General features: G+C 36.0%; 1 protein-coding gene across 2 annotated transcripts in view; it reads left to right on the plus strand.

The window, feature by feature from the left end:
* Positions 1–27,296, plus strand: part of LOC138708157 (host cell factor-like) — a 208,325-nt gene that overhangs the window by 6,046 nt on the left and 174,983 nt on the right. For both annotated transcript variants that reach the window (XM_069838413.1, XM_069838414.1), the window contains exons 2-7: positions 14,016–14,164; positions 14,317–14,477; positions 16,926–17,131; positions 19,497–19,688; positions 22,570–22,715; positions 26,090–26,681. In XM_069838413.1, coding sequence (XP_069694514.1) covers positions 14,016–14,164; positions 14,317–14,477; positions 16,926–17,131; positions 19,497–19,688; positions 22,570–22,715; positions 26,090–26,681 — 1,446 coding nt within the window. The remainder of the gene's footprint in view (positions 1–14,015; positions 14,165–14,316; positions 14,478–16,925; positions 17,132–19,496; positions 19,689–22,569; positions 22,716–26,089; positions 26,682–27,296) is intronic.

Genomic DNA, 27,296 nt, shown 5'->3' on the forward strand with positions numbered 1-27,296 from the left:
ACTGTTTCTTTTATTAGTGTTTTTTAAAAATGTATTTATATGTTTTTCAATGTATTTTGATGAAGCCTAAAACTGTATATCGAATGGCCAAATAAATTGAATTGAATTGAAGTACCTGCCTGGGCTTATTATCTGGTGGTTGGGTTTTTTTTTATAGATTTCCCCAACCACAAGACAAATATGAGGTACTCATGTGACAAATTTTCGGGCTCATTTCGCCATATACCATCTCACTGTTACAAGTTCCATCAGTGCTAAATAACTTTGTAATTGATACACCATTACTGTCACACTCATTACGTTTGATACCATGAAGGCAGTATACTGTAATTGCAGTGAAACCTCTCATTTACAGACATCGAAGGGACATAACAATCTGTCTGGATCTGGGAGGTGTCCTTTATTGGGAGGGAGGCTCCCCAATCTAACAGAAAATTTATAATACGCATTATGCATCCCTTCATGCTTTAAATGAAATGTATTACTGTAGTTTAATTCTAAATACAGTATAATGTACTACAGTAAATTCTTTGCAACTTTGAACTACAGAAGATAAGACCGAAAAAGGAAAATACAGTACTGTACCATGTAATTTTATTCTAGGTCTACAGTTATGCAGTACTGTAATATACAGTTTTCAACTTAACCTTTACGTTTAGGTACCATGTCTCTCAAAATAGAAAACTTATTGAAGTGAATAGAACAATCCTACTAACCCTATCATGTGTCGAATACAATTTCATGATTGCAGAAACCTTGGACCCATCAGACAGGTTAAATTTTATGATTCTGTTTATCCACCCGCTTCCAGCTAACAAGGGGTAACCGGCTGGGCTAAGAAATTTAGTTCTCAAAACTAAATTTTCCATTTTTGTAACACATTAGATCTTGAAATCCAAGTTCTGTCCGCAGTTAGGAGGTAAAGCAAGCTTTAGGACTGTGAAACAGCTGTCCGTGTCCGTGTCTGAGTGTGTCTGTAAACGAGAGTTAAATTTATCATTATTTCTATATTATTTCAGTTGGGACATAAAAATCTGTCCGTATATGAGGAGTGTCTGTGTCTTGGGGGTGTCCGTAAGGAGAGGTTTCACTGTACTCTATTCTGCTCTACCAGCACCACTTGCAATACTATTATCACTTTTACATCAACACTACTTTCCCAGACATGATTTAATTACTAGTTGATAATGAGTAGGGAATGGAGTTTAAAGTGCCAAAAAAAAAAAGTGTTATTAATTTGTAAGCTCCATAGGCGTTTTTAATATATTAATAATTGCTAATTCTAATTTTATAAAGTATACCATTTCAGATGTAATTTGTGTACAAAAAAGATAATTTATTTCCAGTGCAATCAATTACATTCATTTATTTAAAAATACAATTTGTCCAATACAAAACTTGCCATTTTTGAATTTATGCACCATATGTTTTTCTATGTTCTCCATGCTGAACTTCTCCTGATCATCCCTGATGAGATGCTTGTACATGGAGAAACTTCTTTCTACGTCTCAGGATATTATTTCTTCAAACTTCATACTTGCATGTGCTGCTGTTTGCAATGGCCTTCTCTCCTCAATGAACATACACGAACAGTTGAATAGTTTTATAGCCAGGATTTTGTTTTGTATGCTGCGCCTATGGTCCTTTGATTGCCTTGGAAATGCAGCATTCAACAATGGAGAATGCCTGTATGGGTGGTACTCCACATTTTTTTCAATTCTGTGATGCAGGCAGAAAGATAGTGAAAATTTTAGCAGAGGAAGGTCAAAGATGCTAACATCATGTTGAATTGCTTTTTTCCTGCTCTGATTGAATGCACCTTGGGTTAGTCCAATGTCTCGAGTACCTGTAAGTAAAAAATAAAAAGTAGAAGAAAACTGTATGTAGTTTAAAGTAAAGCAATAATGGACACATTTTTTACATTGTTGAGGTGTTCAGTGTAGTGTATTGCTACTTTGACCCGATTACCTCACCTGGTCATAGTGGGATATTTGGTAGTTGAAAAGCAACACATGTGAAAGCATCTTAAAAACACTTTCTTTAGTGTTGAAATAATTTTGTTGATGTCAGGAAATTGCAGTTGAATTTCTTCCTTCAGTGATGCAGTGTAATGCAATTGAGGGTTTTGTCGGAAGGAAGGCGGATAGACCTATATGCCCTTCTTCGGGAAAACAGTTTAAAATGTAGTGAATAATTATAGTAACGAAATTTTGTTTTGATTGTACTGTACATGCCTGCAGGACAGGGCTGCGTGTGTGTATAACATTTTATTCAGGTGCGTTTTAAAATCTTAGATTGCATGTATCTCAATTCACCATATTGACGTATACGCCCTTTTTCCGGCAAATCCCTCAATTGATAGGCATGTAAAGTGCACCATGTTGGTATGGTGGAATCTAAGGGCTGTTCTTTATGAATGATATTTTAAAATCTACACAAACATTTAAAAAGGCTCTTTTCGGACACAAACTTCGTTTTTAGGCATTTATTGGCGTTTATGGTTCATTAGGCATTTTAGATACAATAGATTTTCAGTAGGGATGTGTACAGAGATCTCTGAATAGCATACGTCTAGTTATAGCCGCTTTCATCTGGTGTGCCGCGGCACACTATAGTGTGCTGTGAGAAAATGACAATAATAAAAGTTGTAGCAAAAACTCGAAAAATAAAAGAGTAGTAAATAGAATCCACAAGAGTCAATTTTCAGCAAATGTTAACATTGAGTAAACACAATGTAGTTGTGTGAGTAGCAGGGAAGAAAATGACTGATGCATAGCCAGGGTTGCTAGATCAGTAAATTTAGACTATCATACTAACCCCCCCCCCCCCAAAATCGTATTTTACTTGTCCTTATATGGAAGAAAATGTTGTACATTGAATATCTCCACATGCCTTGAAACTTTTTTTTTAATTTGAGCATTGAATAAAAGCAATGTGGAATGGCTAATTTTATTATAATGACCATGTTAAAAATAAAATACACTGACACAATCACACACACAAAATTATATAACAATAATATATAGCACATTTCACTTCTCTCTACAAAATTTTAATGCTAATATAATGTGACTATCATCTAACAGCATAAACACAAATGTTAAATTTTCATATAAAGTTATTTGTTAGTAAGAAAATGAAAGAAATAGTTTGTTTTATATGCATTGCTACCGATGCAGTTTCAGTATTGCGTTGTTCTATAACCATATGCCAGTGAGTGTGGTGCAATTTGTCGTGTGACATGGACAAAGAACAAAGCCATATTCAGTCTTTGACATGATATGGCAGAATAGCAGTGTGTATCTTTCACGTAAGTACTATTATTCAGTAACTAATATGATTCATTGGTCTGTTTCAGTATAGTGCAGATGTGTTCATCACCATCCTCTATAGTTTAACACTTATCGGTTGGATTAAGTAATTAGCTAGCACTTACATTTACATAAATTTAGTCACCTACAGGTGTGATACTTCGAGTTTATATATTATGCGGTGGATTGGACGCAGAATACTGGACCTGATTTCCAGTGATAGCATCTTAAAATAAATGTAGTGTGAAATGTTCACAGCACACATCAATAAAACCATTCTCTAAAAACCATCTGTGAAATACCTCGTACAGCATATTGATTACGTCTACTGAGTCAGATGTAGAAGGTGATTATGAATTTGAACAACATAGTGCAGTGGAAGCAAGCAGAAATAAAGCAAGGCTGGATATTAAACAATATATAATGAGATATAATTAAATGGGAAATACAAACAAGTAGAAATAAAATTGAGATATGACAACAGTAGTAATTAATTAAACAATATAAAGAATATGAATTGGAATAACAGTAAGATTGTAATGGCACTTTCCTAAAATGTCATTCAACTGTGCCCCATGCAAATACAATATCAACTCGACTCGTAATAAAGAAAACATACACATATGTCTGAACAGAATTACAACATATAAGCTATCAAATAGATGAACGAGGGGAGGTGTATTCCTATCAATTTAGTAAGTACAAACTGTCTATACATTACGAATCTCAAATTACAGCAAACTGTATGTCTGTTTGTAATCTGGAACATTCTAAGAAAGGAAGTCCGTACTCGTTCCTAAATGTATATCTGCCACACTAGAAAAGTTCCAAATATATGTTTCCCATGGTAGCGAAGTTGCTAGTATGTATCTCCTACACTATCAAATTTCCAAGTCTGTGTCTCCCCTGGTACCGAACTTTGGACTGTGTCTCTCCCCTGGTACCGAACTTTGGACTCTGTGTCTCCCCTGGTACCGGACTTTGGACTGTCTCTCTCCCCTGGTACCGAACTTTGGACTGTGTCTCTCCCCTGATACCGAACTTTGGACTGTCTCTCTCCCCTGGTACCGAACTTTGGACTGTCTCTCTCCCCTGGTACCGAACTTTGGACTGTGTCTCTCCCCTGATACCGAACTTTGGACTGTCTCTCTCCCCTGGTATTGAACTTTGGACTGTGTCTCTTCCCTGATACCGAACTTTGGACTGTGTCTCTCCCCTGGTACCGAACTTTGGACTGTGTCTCTTCCCTGGTACCGAAATTCCGATTGTGTGTCTCCCCTGGTACCAAACTTCCGAGTGTCTCTCTCTCCCTGGTACCGAAATTCAGAGTGTGACAATTTAACTATCCAGGAAAACTTCTTCCTCATCTCCTCGCTTACCCATAAATCTATGCTGCTATGATATAAGGATATAACAGGAATATCAGATGGAAAAGCTGTCGCTGCTGTATGCGGGCCGACTTTGCTGACTGAGCTGGCATACACGGCTTACTCTCCCACCTGAATTTCAGGTGGTGACTGCATTACATCGACTGCAAATTTCAGGCTCTGCAGATGTCTGGAGGATACTCAATTTTCTGCCATCCCACACTTTCCCAGCATACAGGTCGGGCAGACAGAGGTGAGGGATGACCACTGCATCCTGACAACCCAGAAGCCCTCAAGCAACCAGATGCAATCGGCGTATATTTCACCTCCACAATCATAGCATCTGATTGTTCTGCCAATGGCCAGATCTAGAGGATCCCTACTCCTCAGCTGATCCACATCTTCTTCAGAGGATCACCCGTCCTCAACTGGGCCCCCATGACAACTTCATTGCAGTTAAGACTCCTGATCACCATTGATAAGCTTCAGTCGACCTGGTTGGCGAGTTGGTATAGCGCTGGCCTTCTATGCCCAAGGTTGCGGGTTCGATCCCGGGCCAGGTCGATGGCATTTAAGTGTGCTTAAATGCGACAGGCTCATGTCAGTAGATTACTGGCATGTAAAAGATCTCCTGCGGGACAAAATTCCGGCACATCTGGCGACACTGGTATAACCTCTGCAGTTGCGAGCATCGCTAAATAAAACATAACATTTAACATTTGATCAGCTTCAGAGGACCATGCGCCCTCAAATGATGCACCAACAACATTGAAGAATGATATGTCTAACATGCTCATCTTTCACTCAACCACGTCATCCTAGACCACAATCTTCCGGAAATCATCCAGGATTCTGCTTGTCGAGAAGCATGACGACTTGGCTATTGCAGGAGTAGAGACCAGGCATCCCCAACAGATTGTTCATGATCGGACGAATGCCAGCTCGTCAAACCATTGTATGGTAGAAATCAGATGCCAACGTACCACCAGTGTAGATGAAGTGTGTTCATATCAAAGATATTGTGGAAGAGAATCACCAAGGTACATATCTGGACAGGAACAAGGTATAAAGGAATAAAGCAACTTACATTTTGTAAAACCATGTAACAATTACTGTACAGAACTGTATAAAATTACATACATATACAACAATCATAATAAATAAACAAATAACGAGGGCAAGTGCCCTGGACTCGGAAGTTCTAGGTCGCTTGAGTTTCGACATATGCAACTAAATCTCTACCTCTGTACTGTACTAATTCCAAATGTGGATCTAGGCGTTATCTTTATCTGGTCATGAAGATAACATATCCCAACTATAACTAACGGAAAACAAAATGTTAACTATGGCTAGTGTTGGAACCTTCACTCTGAAAATTTAACCTAACGTGATTCCTACAGGGCTCCAACATGCTCGACCTTCCCACATCTGTAACAGGTGATGTGCGAATTTAGGCTAGACCATCCTGACCAATTTCGCAAACCTGGTTCTTTTCTCACTGATACTTGTTCTATTTGCAGTGAATGATCTGTGAGAATTTGGCGTCTTTGAATCTCAGCTACCAAACAATTGTTCACCCTATGCCCCAGCTCGTATAACTCCTTAATAAAATTGCATTCAACTGTGCCCCATGCAAATGCAATTTGAGCTCGGCTCATAATAAAGAAAACATACACATATCCTGCCTGAACAGTATTACAACATATCAACTATCAAATAGATAAACAAGAGGAGGAGTATTCCTATCAATTTAATAAGTACAAACTGTGTATACATTATTTGCAGACATTCATACATTACTGCCAGGTGAATCTCAAACTGCAGCAGCCCGTATCTCTGTTCCTAATCTGTAACATTATAAGAAAGATAGTCAATATTCATTCTTAAATGTGTATCTGCCATACTAGAAAAGTTCCGAATATTTGTCTCCCATAATGGCAAAGTTGCAAGTACAGTATAACTTGGTTATAGTGACCTCGTTTTGTGCGACACCTCGCCTATAACGTCAAATATTCTATATTCTATAACGTCGCAGCAAATTCCCCATAAGACATATGCTTTTCTACCTTGCTTAATATGACAAACATATATGCGTTTACCTCGCATATAATGTCATTTTCAACTTCAGTTTAGAATACGATTTTCTAAGAACCAAAGTATTTTAAGAAATATTTTGTTGAAATCTAGTTTTTTTTTTTATTGGGTTATTTTACGATGCTGTATCAACATCTAGGTTATTTAGCGTCTGAATGAAATCAAGGTGATAATGCCGGTGAAATGAATCCGGGGTCCAGCACCGAAATTGAAATCTAGTAACCTGGCATATTCTTTACTCTCTCCTTCTGTCATAGAATTCTGGAAGACAGGCAGATTCCCCATCCCATTGTAACCTGTCCAGATTCATGCTGTATTAACGGTATCTGTGTGCGGTCAGTTTCAACAGGAAGTTTTCACTAAGTGAACGCATTTTAACGCAATATGGCACTAAAAGAAAAGTTGTAATGTTGGAAGAAAAAGTTGAAGTAATTCATCAAATTGAGAATGGAATTAAAAAAGCTTACGTCTATCGTGGGTTTGGCCTAATTAATTCCACAGTTCAAATGATTTGGAAGAGCAAGGATAAAATTGTTGCTGTATTTGAACAGAATGGATCGAAGGTAGGGGAGGGGGCAGTGAAATTGTAACTGAAATTATGAACATACTCGTAGAACGTAATTTAGAAAGTGTGTATGGGGCAAGTAGGAGACAACAGAGTAAAATGACTGGTTACTTGACTCCTAAGTAAAAACGTTTGGTGAGTACTGAACAAACAATTTTAATACAGAATACTGTATTTATAATTGTACGTGTATTTTATTATGTTCATGGTAGGCTTAAAAGTGAATACATAAATCTGAAATAAGCCCATTTCAATTTGTAATTTTTCATTTTCCACCTCATTAGACTGACAATATGAATCTCGGTTACTATGACACTTGTTTATAACAACATAATTTTCAAGATCCCTTGGATGTCATTATAACCAAGTTCTACTGTATGTATCTCCCACACTATCGAACTTCCAAGTGTGTCTCTCCCCTGGTACCGAACTTCCGAGTGTCTCTCTTCTCTGGCAGCAAACTTCTGAGTGTCTCTCTCCCCTGGTATCGAACTTCAGAGTGAGTGGGTCTGACAATTTACTATCCAGGAAAAATACTTCTCCCTCTCCTAGCTTACCCATAAATCTAGACTGCTGTGACATAAGGATATAACAGAAATGCCAGATGAAAAATATGTTGCTGATGGACACATCGGGCCGACCTCACTGGAAGAAGGATGACATTATTATTTCTTAATATATAATGTGCATAGATATTTTATTTTGTATCCTTTGATAAAAGAAATGCATAAAAAAAGTATAATGTTCATTTCAGCATTGTTCATTAGGTTATTAAATTTCATTTTTTTTATATCAGGTCACTTAATAAAAATACTTGGATATTTGAACACAATGTGGAGAAGGTGGAAATATGGGCTAGGAGTTGTACTTCATTTCATTCATTCATTTATTTTATTCCATACATCTTATATGAGCAATGAAGCTTTAAGATGTGGAACAAGTCAAAATTTTGCAATATTACAATTTTTACAAATTTTTATAGTTTTACAATTTAGTAATTTTCTACAATTTTTACAATTTTGTGCAATTTTTTTTACAATATTTTCGCGAGATGTAGTGAGATGAGGTGAGGTCTGAGGATTCACCGAAATATTACCCGGCATTTGCCTTTTGGTTGGGGAAAACCTCGGAAAAACCCAACCAGGTAAACAAATCAAAGGGATTGATGCCAAGGACTCGCCATAGACCATCATTTTTTACTATATATGGTGTTGTTACCTAGCGAAAAAGCTCTAAAAGTGCATCTCGTGTCCATCAGTCTGCGTGCACAAAGAGACAAACCAGTTGCCTTTGTGGTGTGGATGTGGTGTGTTCTTTGTGTTTTTCATCAATTTCAAAGTTTTTGCAGGTATGTAGTTTCAATTTTATTGAAAAAAATACATTTCATGTTTAGAAATCACGTTTGATGTGTTGCACTGATTAAGAATAGCTCTATCACATGGCATAAGAGTAATATTTATTAAGAACAACAATTGTCATACATAATCTTAGAAACCTTTATTAGTCAATGCTGCTAATATGGGCTACTGCTATGTATCAATATGGGTTAGGTAGCCCATATTAGCAGCACGTTAACACGTCCTGTATTTTCACTATCGTGATTTGCATTATTTGTTACAGAATATTGTCATTGATGTGACGCAGGTTCCCTAATTATGTTTCTTTGTTTTTTCCAATTTTATTTTCAAATTTTTGTGGTAGCCGTATTTAGACCCCACTACCTATTGAGGACCAGTTTGTCTTTCTTTCAAAAAGTAATTATATGCAAATATATATTGCAACTATTGACCTTTAAGTCTAAGACATCCTGCCTAGGACTCACGTTACGGAATGCGCGCTGGTTCGAGTCCTCATGGGGGAAGAAATTTTCTCATGAAATTTCGGTCAGTGTATGGGACCGGTGCCCACCCAGCATCGTGATGCACTTGGGGAGCTACGATAGGTAGCGAAATCCGGTTGCGAATGCCAGCTATAACGGCTGAGGGGATCATCGTGCTGAACACATGATACCTCCATTCTGGTTGGATGATCGTCCACCTCTGCTTCGACATGTGGGCGTGAGGCCAGCAGCTGGCTGGTCGGTCTAGGCCCTTCACGGGCTCTAGCACCACTGATTATTATTATTATTATTATTATTATTATTATTATTATTATTATTATTATTATTATTATTATTATTATTATTATTGATCTTTAAGACTGGAAAAATTGTATATGAATAATTACTTTGTATGTCAATAAAGATTTCCAAGCAATAAGATGCCACACCATTTTCCATTATTGCGAGGAAAACAAAATGGTAGCCCAGATTTCCATCTTCTCCTCTATGGTATTCAAACAAAGTAATATTCCTTTAAATAAGTGGTACGATATCTAAAAATAAATAAATAAATAAATAATGCTTCCTTAAATAAATGGTATAATGTAGTACCTACTATTTGCAGATTGTTGCTGTATAAAACTATCTATGACATGTACTGCTGCATGAATGCAGTGTCTTTCTTTTTTTCTTCAGGCACTCTTTTAAATCATTCTTAAGGGGCTTATTTGGTGGAAGTGCTCATTTTGGAGATACACCTTCCATGTTAACACCCTTTTGCTTAAGTTTGTTCATTATGAACCTTATATCTGTGTTCACAAATATTTTTGAAAATGATAATTTATAGGCCAAGATTGATATTTAAAAAAAACAAAAAGGGGCTGAAAAAATGAAATCAGTTCACGAACACACATTTTTTAATAAAAGAAGTCACCTTCTGACATTCCAATTACTTCAAATGGCTGCCTTGAATGATAGGCAAGATCTCTTGGCAAACGATTCAGACATAAGGGACTGTATAGCCTAGTTCTGTTTTTTCAAGAAACCTTTCAATTTTACTGTGAATTGAATCAATTTCTTGAATGGTTCCATGTCCAAGTTCGGAATACCTTTGTTCTGTTGTGGTTGTGGTGATTTGCAAACTTAGTAACAAAAAATGCATTAGTGCCACAGTCATTACTTTCAGCTAGCGGATTATCTTTAACAATGGAATCATAGCACCTACAATTTGATAATAATTCATGCCAAAGGACACAGTAGGCTTTTCCATCAGGTGAACAATGACCTGTTAAATAATTGTAATAATTTTATGCTTGCAAATAAAATTTGAAACGTGATCAAAATAGTATGGCCCGTTGGTAGTTGGATATTGAACAAACCAATACTGAAGAGACTGATATTTAACACAATATAGAACAAACGCATTTTGAAAATATATTTAGAGATGGAATATTATTAAAGTACATGTGTATGATACATGCCTAAACTGAGTGTCGGAAATATACTTTATCTGATATTTTACTAAAAATTGAGTTGGTACACTCCATTACTGAACTGATGATATATTGAAATTCTGACGCAGTTTCCAATGCAATGGGTATGATTCGGAGAGTGTGTTACAGGGGCTGCAGGTGGAAAAAGTGGAGATCCCAAGTGAATGGATTGAACTTGTTAAACGTCACTTCCAAGTTGTTAAAATGACACACACTGATTTCAAAGACTGATAGGTATGTCCTACAGTTTTTCAAGAAAAGCATATCTCAAAATGGAGAAGTGTTCAGGTATCAAAATACAAGATTTTCCATTACCATCATTTGCACAAACACCAGGTAGAGGTCAGTAAATCAATCAGCAGAATGGTCATGAGCAGCTTCCGTCTCCTTAAGAATGACATGGCTCCCAACCTAATGTATCAAGGGCAGTTACCCATTAAAAGTGCAAAGGTACGTGGGTATCTAAACTCCTGAAATATCTATCAGAGAATGCACAGCAGTACTTGCAGAGTATTAAGGGTGAGGAAGGCAGCAGAAGTCAGAATGACGGCAGTGATTAAGGACAGAAGGCAGTTTCTCATTACATTGAAATAGTTTCTTTGTTATAATTATTATTATTAATCATATTGGTGTTATATCCTGTTTTTTCTAGACAGTTAGCTTAAGTGATGTGTGTATTCTGAAAATACAACTTATTCAATAAATAAAATTCACTGTTTCAGATTATTGTGATTTTCTTTTACACTTGCATAGTAAAACAATGTAATAAGGACCGAAGTCCACCACTTATCATCCTATTTATTACCCATACTATTAAAATCACACATGAGTGTTCATTATCAGTCAGACCTATAACTGTGCAAATTTTTGTTAGTGTTGGTCTAATGATTTAGGAGATGTGATGTTTTTTTCGTCTCCTAAAAAAATTACTTCTCTGGATTTCGGTCCTTATTCCACTGACTGATTCAGTTTGATAACTGACCACCAGTTTCAATCCCACACATTTGATTATCTTGTTCACTACGAAAATCTGACTGATCAGATTTAGTAAATAACATATCATAGCTAATAAAAATACAAGCATCCCCCTTTTGAATGTGTGTCTACAGGAATTAGAACCTAATTTATAAGTAATGAAAGTTGTAATATTTCCTATTGTTTCGTATGATGTTCCATTGTATATAATATGTAAGGTTTATAATACTGAAATGCTAATAGTACATTATGCAACGAGCCTATAATGATAGTAATTAAGACGCAAGTATGTTTGTTTATGAAACGAGTGCAAGCGAGTTTCATAATTTTCATACGAGCGTCTTAATTACCATTATAGGCAAGTTTCATACGACTTTTTATGCTCGACCATATTTCTAACTTGAAATTATTCAGAAATATTCATTTTATTTGTATCTGACAGAAGATCGAAAGTGACCTTGTTCATAGCTCGAAATTGTGAGATGTGCGCAGACGCGAAAGTATTGATTTTTTCCGAGGAACAATAATGTCATTGACCTTGATGTAATGCAGAGAATGTATAACCTGGAATTTGATTTAGAATTTAAAAACGAGATGACAAATTGAATTTATTTGAATATTATTTACAGTTAACGCTAATTATTATAGTAACAGAACATAACCTTCTGCGACAGTATTGGATTTCCAGCCTCCATGACGTTTCCCTCGTCTTTCGATTGCATATCCGAGAATAATCGAAAACCTGAACTTTAATGAATAGGTGTACTTTAATAACATATATTAAAGGACTGCTACCAGGTGTATAATTACTACATTTTGGCATGGTCGAGCGTAAAGTAATAATCGATTCTTCATTTTTTAATCCCTTAATGTTTAATGCTCATTGGCGCAAGACGTACCATCTCAATCGCAACTCAACACTTTCTAAAGGCTAGAGGAATTTCCAAAGACTTGATTGGACAATTGGGGTTGGCCACCTTGAATGTATCACTTGCCATCTTAAGGAGTTATCTATACCAAATGATTACTTAATTAACATGATGGCAGACAGCAAAGTGCCTACGATTGCAAGAGATGGAAAACTATACTCAAGATGACCTATGGGCAGGCCACCGAAACATTGGAAAGAGTGCTGAACATCATCACCATCATCAGAGTCACAGTAGATGTTGAAAGAATAGGCTTAAAGTCTATTTTAAGAAGAAGAATTTACTTACCATACAAATGTTATCATTGTATGAAATGATTGTTTTAGTATTGTGTGTGTAAGGGCAAATACCATTGGGATTAGATGTATAATAGTACATTATGCAACGAGCCTATAATGGTAGTAATTAAGACGCAAGTATGATTGTTTATGAAATGAGCACAAGCGAGTTTCATAATTTTCATACGAGCTTCTTAATTACCATTATAGGCAAGTTTCATACGAATTTTTATGCTCGACCATATTTCTAACTTGAAATTATTTAAAATTAGGTCTTCTTATGGTTATGTGCGAACTGACCTGAATTGTGAGATGTGCGCAGACGCGAAAGTATTGATTTTTTCCGAGGCCGAATGTCATTGACCTTGGCAGAGAATAAGATGAAGATTACTCTGATATAACCTGGAAATTGATTTAGAATTGAAAAACGAGATGACAAATTGAATTTATTTGAATATTATTTACAATTAACGCTAATTATTATAGTAACAGAACATAACCTTCTGCGACAGTATTGGATTTCCAGCCTCCGTGACTTTTTGCTAATTGTCTTTCAATTGCATATCCGAGAATAATCGATATAACGGTACAAAGCTGACTTGTCATTGGCTGAACACCTGAACTTTAATGAGTAGGTGTACTTTAATGACATGCATTAAAGGACTGCTACCAGGTGTATAATTACTACATTTTGGCATGGTCGAGCATAAAATAAAGTACCCTTTAGAATATTCGTTATTTCATATTTTATATCACTTAATTGAATTCATTTTTACTGTTGGAAGTTTTAACGAAAAACATTGTCAAATACAATGACTTACTGTATACTTCATGCACTTGCCAACATTTCAAGGACACTTGCTTTAAAAAATAATATACAGAAGTGTGTCAAATATACTAGTACCAAAGTGACTTGAAGGGTGTCCCTTTTGCCACATTGTTAGAAAAGCTTTCCAAACTCACCTTCACAGAAGTAATTTATTATAATATAAACTCAGTCACAGTATGCAGCAGTAGTGATCTGTTTCAGGCTTTGAACTATCCAGGGTTACCTGCAGAAATATTTCTACTGATTTACCAGCTGCTTAAATAATGAGAAAGAAATACATGCTTGCAGTTATTCATTTCTTTACAGGCCAGCTAGACTTCTTACATGAGTAAAGGTATTATTTTTATATTTTCAGCAACCAATCAGTGGTTTGTCCCAGCAACAAAAGGGGATATTCCACCAGGATGTGCAGCATATGGATTTGTGGTCGATGGCACAAGAATTCTTGTTTTTGGAGGAATGGTAGAATATGGAAAGTATTCGAATGAACTTTATGAACTACAAGTAAGTGTTCTGCTGTATGCAGGCTGAAGTTAGTGATTTGTAGCAAAATAGCTGTTGTACATAATCAATATCCAGTGGGGAAAGTTAAATATATAATCAAATTAATATTTGAACTATATATTATAACGTTGAATGGCTACGTTTCATTCCAGGCAAGTCGTTGGGAGTGGAAACGGCTGAAACCTCGACCTCCAAAACATGGTTCACCTCCATGTCCTCGCCTTGGTCACAGTTTTACACTCATAGGAAATCGAGTGTACTTGTTTGGAGGGTTGGCAAATGACAGTGAAGATCCTAAAAATAACATTCCCAGGTATGTTATTTTATTTCACTATAATTTCTTGTGACACACTATACACATTCTAAAAATGGAAGGTCATGAAACATAGGTTAAAATACTCAATAAATTGGAACTAAGTGAAGGTTAGAACGAAGTGGAAAATGTTACGGATATAGGTTAGAACACCCTGCAAATGGAAACAAAGTTGAAGATGTTACAGGATATAGGTTAGAACACATCAAGACCTGTAGAATGAGGAGGTTACCTCAGTCAGCTGCATTTGGACAAGGAAAAATGCGGGTGAGGGAGGTGGTGTGACGTCATTGATAGATTTGTTTTCACCAACAAAAGTATGTGTGTGTATATATACACTGAGTTCAAATGTTACTTTTCCTCAGCCTACATTAATCTCTACTAATAATAAATCTGTAGCCAAAATTTTTCTGATAATTTTCGATTTTCCAAAAATAATTGGTGTTAACATGTATAATTAACCATCCTGAAACCGAAAATCGCTTTTTTGAAATTTTTGTTTGTATGTCTGCCTGACTGTCTGGATGTTTGTTACCGTTTCACGCGATAATGACTGAACCGATTTATATGAAAATTGAAATATAAATTAAGTTAGATTTTAGGCTATATGGCATTCAAAACACTTTATTTAAAAGGAAGGTTATAAGGGGGCTTGAATTAAATAAGTCGAAATATCTCCCTTATTATTAATTTTTGTGAAAAGTGTTACATAACAAAAGTTTCTTTAAAAATGATTTCCCATACATTTCATTCCAAGCAAAATTTTGATGGGACCAAATTGCACCAAAAACGGATGTTCTCTGAACCAAATGATCATATTTTAATTATTTGCATGTAATAACAATTAAGAAATATGTTAAAGGAATTATCATTGCACTAAATGAGTGGTTTCTGGACCAAAATGATCGCATTTTAATTATTTAAATACAATTTAAATTAAGTGACATATTAAACGATTTATCCTTCTATCAAACACGAATGTTCCCTGGACCAGATGTCCTATTTTAATTATGTAATTACTTTATATTTATTTCTAACAAGTGCAGCGGATCACACAGGTACGGCTAGTATCATAATATCTCGCAAGTGGGTCTAGCAATGACAGATACAAGTTGTGCCGTAGTTGTCTGCAATAACAGCAGAGAAAAGCCTAAAAATGAAAGGAAATTAATCATTTTCCGAAAGATAAAATTATATGCCAGAAATGAGTTCCGCAGTAGTTATGTAGTGAGCATCAGTCAGGCCAACTTCCTGCAATAGAGGTCCAGGGCATATACATTACCAAATATATAGATATGTTTTAATTGAAAGGTCATTGTTTTCTTAGGATTAATGTACTGTCAGTCTTTTTATACTCTAATGGGAAAGTATATGCCCTGGACCTCTATTGTGGGAAGATTGTAGCCTGGTCATTGCTTACTACATAAATACCCACCTTGCAAATATAAACAAATGGAAGATGTTACGGGATATAGCTTGGAACACCATACAAAAAGAAACAAATTGGAAAATATTAATGGATATGAAAGTGTTGTTGTTCTTAAGGGGAGTGGGTAGTGATGCCTGTGCAATTAAAAAATTTGAGTACAAAAGTTTAGTTCAATATTTCTAGACTTTTAGTGTTCAGAGTGGAATAAAAATTCCCATGCTTATGCAATCAATAATTCTGATTCAGTGGTAAAAAAGACAACTAATTAGTTTCGTATCCAAGTACAAAATAAAGGTCTTAACTGATAATATGTTTTCCCACTTTGCTAAGTGTACCTCATTCTTCAGGTGCACATCACTTGCTACAATCTTCACTCATATACCTTCTATTCTTTTAAGTTATCTAGTAATGTATATTGTAAATTCTAAAGCAAAATTTAGTTAAATATTTGACCCGTAGTCAAACAAAAAAAATATTGAACTTTGTTTAACATTTCTTTGCAATTCTTTTCAATGCATATTATATTTTTCCTCGTCTTATGTGTGTGGTAGTAATAAACCCGCAGGTCTACTATGTAGACCAAGCTGCAAAAAAAAAAAAAAAAACTGTAAAAATTTAATGTAAATTGATTCAGTAGTTTGAGGAAAAGGCACTTATGTTTGAAAAATGTCAACTTAGGGAAAGTTACATTTTATAAAAAGAAGGATGTATGAATTACATTAACCACCAAATTTGAAGAGGCTATTTGAAAGGCTTATCTGCAGAAATACCCTCTACAATATTTATGTTTTTTTAAAGAGAAGTTTTTTTAAAACACAAAATAAAAAAATGGATTTTTGACCTGTAATCACTACCTGGTTCCCTTAATATTTAGGTTCATATACCATGATGTATTGATATTTTTTGTTAGCTGTACATCTTTATTGAAAACCTCTTATAAAAATTTAATGTATTTTACTTATTAAGGTAATGTATTTGAAAAAAAGATATATATAAGAAATTTGAGTTTGAAATTTCAGGTACTTGAATGACTTGTATACTCTGGAATTGAGGGGTAACAATTCAACTGCGTGGGAGTTACCTCAAACATTTGGGACATCACCTCCACCTAGGGAATCCCACACTGGTGTTGCATACACAGACAAAGCTACAGGCAAATCAAGATTAGTGATTTATGGTGGCATGAGTGGTTGCCGACTAGGGGACCTATGGCTTCTGGATTGTGGTATGTTTAACATATGGATATTGTGACTTCATTTTTATGTGAATTGTATAGGATATAATGTGATATTTGTATATTAGTGTGAAGATTCTGGTAAAATTACATATCTGCAACATCTCAGGTACTGAAGTAATATGTAGTAAGAAACAGTGCTGAAGTTTGTTATATTATGATATTATACAGATAAATTTATTCCATAAAAGCTAGATGTTCGTCAGTCACTTGTATGTACTAATAGTACATTATGCAACGAGCCTATAATGGTAGTAATTAAGACGCGAGTATATTTATGAAACGAGCGCAAGTGAGTTTCATAATTTTCATATGAGCGTCTTAATTACCATTATAGGCAAGTTTCATACGACTTTTTATGCTCGACCATATTTCTAACTTGAAATTATTCATAAGTATTCATGTTATTCTTATCTGACTGGGGAGCGGAACTGACCTTGTGCAATATCTCGTAAATTGTGAGATGTGCGCAGACGCGAAAGTATTGATTTTTTTCCGAGAAACAAATGTCATTGACCTTGATATAATCTAGAGAGTAAAATAAAGATTAATCTTGATATAACCTTGAAATTGATTTAGACATTGAAAAACGAGATGACAAATTGAATTTATTTGAATATTATTTACAATTAATGCTAATTATTATAGTAACAGAACATAACCTTCTGCGACAGTATTGGATTTCCAGCCTCCGTGACGTTTCGCTAGTTGTCTTTTGATTGCATATCCGAGAATAATCGATACTTGCACTTTCATATTGCTACAATGGTGTTTTCTGATTGGTGGAGCACCTGAACTTTAATGAATAGGTGTACTTTAATGAGGTCCATTAAAGGGCTGCTACCAGGTGTATAATTACTACATTTCAGCATGGTCGAGCATAAAATTATTTTTAACACTCTTGGTGACAGTTGGTCACATAATTTAGTATACAAATTCATCTGAAAGCTTAAATCTGTTATATTCTACTACTATACCTAAGCCGTTATAGCTATGCATCTGATATGTAGCGAGAGACGTGACAATACCACAGTGACCACTACACAACAGCTGACGAGTCCTTCGCACAACTCTGATGCCTGATAAATCCTACGCCTTTATACAAAACATTTTCACTCCACGTTATTTGAAAATCATTAACAAAATTCTAAACTGGATGTATATTTGATTTATTTGTGTATTTAGTTGTATCCTTTAGTTCAGGCCTGCACAAACAGCTCTCAATGAGTGCGTGCGCTCCTTCAGAGCGGGAGAGCGGTGTTTACCGCTCGCGGAAACGGAGAGGAAGATACGTCAGAATGACATACACTTGCTATAGGTAGAGGAGAGGCAAACAACCACTCAGTTATATAGTAGAGTGTAGTGTGTAGGTCTATTCTCAGTAACTGTTTCACGTTGCCTACCTACTGCTACAGTACAGTATGGAGGAATCTAAAAGACGGAACCTAACATTTAACGTTTAACAATTTACAATTCGAAGTTACTGATCTTCAATGTGACCTAAGGGCTAAAATCGTTTGAATAATACTACTAGCCTCGTTGAGTTTTACAAGACTAAACATTAGCAATAATATCCACGACTACACAGGCTGGCTGTGAAAATGATTGCTATGTTTGGCTCAACATTTATATTTGTGAGCAACTGTTTTCTATAATCAACTTTAATAAAGGCAGACATCGAATATCTGTAACTGATGTTTCATTACGATCAATAGGCTACTGTTCTTTTCAGCATGAAACCTCGTTTTGATGTACTGATAAATAAAAATATAACAAAATGATATTGTACATGTAAGTAGCTATAGAATTTATATTACTTCTGTAAAATAAATATTTCTTTATTAATTAATAGTAGTCCAAGATAGTTTTGCAAACACTGAATGGGAATTCATTTCATAAGCACTCGTAATAGTACTTCCTTTTGTGTTTATTTTGTACGAGATCACCCCTTCTTCCGGTCCACCCTATACAGAGTGCAGCTAATATCCGCATTCCTCTCATGAGCTGTGAGCTGGCTCGGAGAGCGCAAACCTTGTGCAGGCCTCCTTTAGTTCATTACATTGCCAATGCCAGACACTTTGTGCTGCAAGTCTGTTGACAATAAAGAATATATATCTAACAGTGTAACAAAGCATGTAACAAACCAACAAAACAGCAGCAGTAAATAGAAAATGCTACATTGTGATTGGTTCAGAAGGCTACCTTGCAGCTTCAAATTTTTCATGGGAAGGTTTACTAACTCGAGTAACAACTGTCATGTGCATGCTTACAGTGGTTTGCATATGTACATTTTTGACTTAAATCTTGATATTATACAGTGTACAAACTAAATATGCTACTTTGTATGTTTGATCAGACACAATGACTTGGAGCAAGCCTGCTGTAAATGGATCACCTCCACTACCTCGGTCTCTTCACAGTGCCACTTTGATTGGCTGCCGTATGTTCGTGTTTGGTGGCTGGGTGCCTCTTGTGATGGACGATGTCAAAGTTGCAACACATGAAAAAGAATGGAAATGCACCAATACACTTGCTTGTCTTAATCTGGGTATGTAAACAACATGTAACACAAGTTGAGAGGCTGCGAAGGCATTTCTTTCCCATTCTTATTGTCCCTACACCAATCAAGCGCTAGCTATTACCTCTTATATCTGCAACCCCCAAGCTGTGCACACAAAATAATGTACATAAAAGGAATAAGAAATACAAACAGATGTTTGACAGTTACATGTTTCAATATATTTAGTGCCATTGTTACAGTATTTTCAACTAATAATTACTAATTAAATTAAGGAATGTTGTTTTGTTAATACAGAAGTCAGGGGGAATGATACAGTACAGATTATTCCATTGCGTATGTTGTAGTCTAGCAAAATATTGTCTTCTGCTCTCACTAGCTTTTTTATGTGTTAATTGATATAAACTGAAATTAAAAACAAACGTCTTAGTATAGACTTTCGAAATATAGATTACTGGTACAAATTTTCAATAAGCAAATTTCTAGGTTTATGTTGAAAGTGAATTATTCAAGTATTTGCGAGTTGGACAGTAGCATCTTCCTCCCCACTGATGGTAGAGAATGTGAGTAGTGAGGAAAAGCCTATCAATCAACCTGAAATGAGGTATAGTTATGATTTCGTAGCCATGATTCCACTTTTATACATAGTCTGTTGCATAGTGAAATTCGAGCATGACAACATAAATATACTCTTCTTAATGTAATTGTTTCATATTTTTGTGATGTTTGACATTCAAGGAGGAATATTATAATCATTTGTGGACTTGGTAGGAGAATAGTACTTTTCTTTGAAGTTCAAACTTTTTCAATATGCTTTTTAATTCGGTACTGAAATGTTGACTTGCAAACTGCTGCTGCCCTTATAAATTCATTGAGGTTATTTTGGAAACTAATGTAATTTCTAGTACTGGTATACATATTTAGTGTGCACTTCCCTAGCCATAGCTTAGCCAATGGCCTCAACTGAGGAATGAATATTATTAGAGACAGGGATGCAAAAATAAAGTCTGAAGTATGCATAATCAAACAAGGAATATGCAAAAACATGTGAAATCCAATATTTTGTAGGGTTTACTATATTTCTAAAAAGAAAACGTGAATGATATATCATTTAGGTGTGTAAGCATTATTCTTTGTTTACCTTATTTTTTCTGGTTGCAAAAGTAAATACAGGTGAAAACATAATACGGCGAATGCCAGTAGGGGAAGTTATCCCCACCCGTGCTGCTCGGCACCTCGCTCGCATGCTGTCTCTCTACTATCTGTCCCGTTTCGATGGATCACTGCCTACTGCCTCGCCTCACCTCGCACGTATTTCATAACACGTACAAACAGAGACGCATTAGACAACAGTCCACCACATGTACTACACAACACAACACGGCCCACCCCAAACTGATGCAGAATTCAGATCTCGCTATTACACTTTCGACTTGATTTTGCGTAGAGTCGTAAGTTTGAGAGATGAAGTTTAGGAGTACATCATGCTCCAACACCGAACTGCCCTTTTCAGGGCAAGAAAATACGTACTAAGACATCCAACGACACAATTGCATTTCTGCAATACGTTATGGCAGTTCCCTTAAACATAAATAGATTCATTTTCCCTTCTACCCCCAACATGCCTTGGTAGCCAAGAGGTCTAAAGCATGCGTTTAGCATTTTGTTACGAACTTACTCGGATCGAATCTTACCCTCTGCGAAGTCATGAGAAAAAAAAAAGAGAGAGACATGAACAAGGTACAGAGAAAGAGAGAGAGAGAGAGAGAGAGAGAGAGAGAGAGAGAGCAGACAGGACGAAGTTCCTATTTTGCTACGTCATTGTTCCACTTTCCTACACTAGATGTCACCCCACCCTAAACCCCTATTTCCACTCTTTCCCGCTAGAATGTGTGGTGAGCTTGTAGGGGAAAAGTGGAAAGGGGTCGTGGGCGGAGCTTAGCGTTGGCCGTATTACGTTTTTACCTAAATACATTTCAAAGTTCTCTGTTGTCCTACTTTGTTCTATACAGCAATATGTGTGAATGATGAATATGATCTTTCAAAATCACATGAGGTTACTAGACAAAATTTTACTGTACAAATTGTATGTAAGATTCAAATTCAAACAAGCTACATTTGCTTGGTAGAAGGCCTTGTTTACATTGAGTATTTTTTGTATTCAAGGTTTTTTGATAACATCATATCTAGTTTTTTCACAGCCTCACCAATGGGCTCTTTGCACTGGGAAATGTGTTCTGTTAGGGATTCCCCTACTTTCAATAATTTTGCAGGAGGCATTGCAAACGAACGCACTGACATAAACCACACACAATCACGCACTTGATACTCAAACCGCTAGAAGCTTGAGCGACAACTGAGAATAAGTGAAACAGACAAAAGGTGGAACAAAAGCAGAAAGTGGTTGTTTTTCCACAACTACACTTCATATTCAAAGAATTTCCAACCATCAAATACAGTGAACCAAAATATATGTTGTGCAGGCAAGCAAAGAATGCAAACATTTATTTGTATTTTACAAAATAAGCACATTTGATGGTTCATGCAATAAAATATTAAAAATATGCTACAATATATGCAGAATAGCTTATTATATGTAGGATTGCATGAAATATGCAAAAATTTGGAAGATAATCTTTGTATATTCATCACTGACGTTCAAAGCTTGTTTAAAAATGTTTTTGCTTGACTGTCAACTGGTCAGTAAAAATATGCATTTACATACGAATCCTGGTTCTAATTATTGTATTGGTCTACATGTGTACTTGGCTAACTGCTCATAATCTGAGATTGTCTCCTTTATGTATTTTTAATCATAGGGCCTCTTTAAATTTATATTCAAAATCACATAATACAAATTCTGCATACTATATGTGAATAATTATTTTCGTTTTATGTCTCTCTCTTGCAGAGACCCTCACGTGGGAACAACTAAGTATAGACACCTTTGAAGAAAATATTCCACGCGCTCGAGCTGGACATTGTTCTGTTGGAATTCATACTAGGCTGTATGTGTGGTCTGGTCGAGATGGATACCGCAAAGCATGGAATAATCAGGTATAATATAAAATCATCCAATTATAATTTTTTGCATGCGTGACAGAGCATATTGTTAAAGAATTGGAAGTTGATTTCTGAATAGCCTTCGTATATGCACGAACAGCCATGCGCCAATTACCTTAATTAAACATGAAATATGTAATTACTAGATCTCGGACTTTTAGGTCCTAAAAATCTTAAATTAGGTACCTAAAATAGGTTCTATCACAAATCAAAATAGGTTCTAAAATTACAAAAATAGGTGAACAAAAAATGACATTATTTCATTTCCCATTACAAATTAGCCGAAACATTTGACATTATTTCATTGTACATGTTCATAATTAGAGCCAGAGTAAACAACTAACACCTTTTCTAAGTTTTCCATTGAGAAACTGCATCGCTTCTCAGATAACACCATCTTATATGCCGAAAATGAGCATTCCACATCAACTGATGACACCAGAGCATATTTAAATGTTGGTGTTAGATGCAAGGGAACAGCACATTCATGTTCAGGTGTTTTGCCAGCCAAGATGTCAGCAACTGTGCGGAGAACTGTCAGTTCTGGGTTTTTTTGAAGCACTGATTTGAGTTTTTCAGAAACTTTTTCACCAACATAACCAGGAACCAAGTTGATTTTTTCTGTCACCTCTTCTATCAATCCCAGTTGCGTGTAGACTGGTTTGCCTGAAGACTCTAGAGCATTAATAATGGGGACCAGAAATACATAATGTGATTTGATGAATGCAATATCCCGGGCAATTGTTGGGTCCTGCAGAAGTTTTTTAGCTGAAGTAATGCTCACTGCATCCTCCCCCAGTTTCAAAACAAAGTTCTTAATGTCCTCTAAATGCTTGCTGTAATATTCCACGGCCTGTAACCATGTTTCCCATCTGGTAAGAATAGGTTCTGGTGGAAGTGGCACATTGGGAAGTTGCTCTCGAAATAATTGAATCCTCATAGGTGCTTTAATAAAAACCTTTTTAATTGTGGAAACCAGCTTATTCACTTGTGGATATTCAAGCCGTATCATCTCAGCTACGCGATTCATGGCATGGGCAAGACAAGTAATATGGAGGAAGGCAGGGTAAAATACTTTAAGTAATTTAACGGCAGCAATCATGTACGGGGCTGCATCAGTGTAGATTACTAGCTGCGATTGTTATCAAGGCACGACTGGCATACAGAATTACACAGCGTTTCCATATTACCAACTGTAGAAATTGAAAAATGTAAAATTAGGTAAAAATAGTTTCTAACGTGAAATTAGGTATTTTTAGGTTGTATAGGACCACCATTTTCGAACATATATTTTCATAATTCGTATATATACAACTTTTCTTTTGTATATATCATGAGGAACAAAATAGGTTTTTACCTAAAATCCGAGGTCTAATTACTAATGTATGCGAATACTCCATGCACCCTAATTTTGGGAGAGAAAATTTAAAAAAAAATTGGCTGTAATTTGTAGTTTTATTTATAAGAAATTAATCCTACATAATGATGTAGTCCAAAACTAAATAAAACATCAATTTGTTTTTAAGAAACGTGACATAATCTTCACTTGCTGTTGTAGAACCATTCGGAGCTCCATCTACAATAGCAAAGAAAAAAATAATGTGATTTACAATTTTTATCAGTTTAATGTTAATATGTGCAATAAAATGTTAATGTCAATACAGTAATTACATGCTCTCTTGCCTCTATTCACTATCACTTTCATCGCCATCACTAACACAAGAATCATTGTTGTTGTCGCCACCTTCCCATAGAGTGTCATCCTCAGTTTCATCAGGTGAATTCGTGATACCGCATTTTTTAAAGGATTTTTCTACCAGTGGTAGTGGATTGGAGTCCCATGCACATTTTACCCACTCACAAATCCAGCCGGTTGATTTTTTCAGTCTTCATGAACTCTTATTTTTCATCAGCCATCATTACTGCTTTTAATGGTCAGTTTATACACACGTCTAGTGGTTGGAGGACGGATTTTAGGCCTCCAGAGATAATCCCCAAATCAGTTCATTCACGATTCAAAGGAATAGTTGGAATCACAGACTGGGAAGAATTGTGAACGAATTTTTAGAATTGATTCATAACGTGTGATAGAATTGTTGGAATCGACTTCTGAAAAAGAATCATGTTGCCCAATGTTATAGTATAACACATACATGGGCAAAATTTACGGTTACATGAGGCACTCGATTTGAAATAGTTTGTTTACTAGGAGAGGAGACTGCAGAGTAGGATGGGAAATATAAACTGCTGTGACCTGCGTCACCTTATCGTAATCGCTAAGGCTGTCAGTGGCGAATTATTAGGAAAGCGCTTGGTTAATTGGTTAACGTGAGAGACTGGAAAACTTTTATTCAATTTGGCAAATTAATTCATCAGCTTTAATCATAAACCTCTTTACTATTTCTCCATCATTGAATTGATTTAAATCACAGGCGAGAAATTGTGTAACTAGCCAATAATATTCCATCACGTTGTCTATGTTTATTTTCTTGAATATTCTGGCGTTTCTCAAGATTACTTAATAGATTTGCACATTCTCGACCTAAAATAATTTCAGAAAATCATATTTCGTTTTCTACGCACATTTGATATATATATATATTTTTTTTTTATAAATTTCTTTTGGAAATAATACGTACAAGCAACATTTAATTCCTCGTAACTTTTAATGCAGCGTGTTTAAGGTATAATGTCGTATTTAGTATACTATGCAAATGTTAAGATCATAAATTTTCTTCGGAATAGTACGAAAAACGACATTTAATTTGTTTTACCTTCTAATTCAGCATTTTCTTTATGACATAAGGAGTACTGCCATTGTATATTAAATTTATTAATGCCTAATAGGATTTTCGAGCATAACATACATCGTATGTTCTCCCCTTCTAAACAGCAAACAAACTCTTCCTCCCATTTCTCATGAAATAATCGTTTTATAACGCGTACACACTGCTTAGATAATGCCATTATGCCACCACTGATATTGCTTATGAAACTAACATAGAACTTTCCCACGCTTAGGAGCTACGTGAGGGAGGAAAGGGGTCTGTGAAGATGATGTCACTCAGAGCGATTAGCTCTGTGAATGTCTGTGAGGCACGATCCCCATCTGTGGTATAACAGATCCGGTGTTTGAGATGAAGCGGTACCAACCTTATTTAAATTAATGTGCACACCCCAGTTTTTCTTCGCTAAATTCCGGAAAAAGTATGCGCAGAGTATTTGCATATATATGGTATTTCTCATCACTAACCATAACTTTCGCTGTATTGTAAAGTAACTACACATCAGCTGTATTGATGGTAAGTGTGTATTGATTATTTCTTAAAAGAGATTTAAACTAAAGATTGAACACGTTTCTCTTGTAGGTGTGCTGCAAGGACTTGTGGTTCTTGGAAGTGGAGCAGCCGCCAACACCTGGTCGTGTCCAGTTAGTGCGAGCATCGACACACTCTCTGGAGGTGTGCTGGGGTGGTTCCCCTACAGCTGATTCTTACGTGCTACAAGTTCAAAAATATGATATGCCTCCAAGTACAGCCATGACCACCTTGCCTGGAGTTTCGTTACCTTCAGCGGCAGGGTCCCAACAAGGAACAACTACTTCGTCCTCGTCTCCCACCAAAACTACATCAGCTATGAGCACATCGTCGTCGTCACTGTATCCCTTGTCTTCAAGTCAGCCTACCAGCATCAGTTCGAGTTTAAATTCAACTAATAGTCAGTCCATAACAAGTACTGGTACATCTTCAAGCACGGCAACACTGTCCCCAATGCTAACAATAGGCTCGCCACAAGGGAGTGTGACAACCCCTTCAACTCCTAGCAGTACAACAATTTCGTCACTAACAACATTGTCCACAACTACCCAGAGAACATTGACGACAGTGATGTCAACTGCACGTTCTGCAACTCCCACTTCTAACATGCCCGTTATTGCACCTGTTTCATCACCTTATCGAGGTAAACAATTTCACATTTATGTGAGATGTACTTATCTCGTGACACATGCGTGAATTTTTTCGTAGTTCCATACTGATCTTACCTCAAAAGCCAGAAGGAAGTAAGTCTGAAATCTCCATTTTGACGTAGTGAGATGAATACATGCTTACTTCGGTTGAATATCGAAATATATACGCAACTAATCATCCCTGGAACTTGGAAGTACCAACATCAAAACTGGCATAAAATACAGAGCATTCACCTATGGGTGGGGCCAGGAAAGCGGCCTGCCTGCAGTGTCGCTTGTGGGAATCGTCTATCCGTAAGCTTCCGCTTTCTATACTATACTCTGTAGAGTTTTAATTTTAAAAGTTTAGCAGCAGTAAAGACTGATGTTTTTGAAACACTAACTTCCTGTGAAACACGTCTTAGAGATTTATTAGGAGAGCGTGTAAATTAGGCACTGATTTCATCAATTTTTTCTCCCGTCAATACTCTTTGTTTTCGCTTAGGAATTGTAGCATTTATCGACCCTGTTGTCCTTAATTTGTTAACAAGACGTCTAACAGTTTCTCTACTCTGAATTGGAGCACCCGAATATTTCACTTCAAATTACCTACGCACCTCTCTACATGA

The sequence above is a fragment of the Periplaneta americana genome, chromosome 10 (assembly GCF_040183065.1).
Source record: "Periplaneta americana isolate PAMFEO1 chromosome 10, P.americana_PAMFEO1_priV1, whole genome shotgun sequence".
NCBI lineage: Eukaryota > Metazoa > Arthropoda > Insecta > Blattodea > Blattidae > Periplaneta > Periplaneta americana.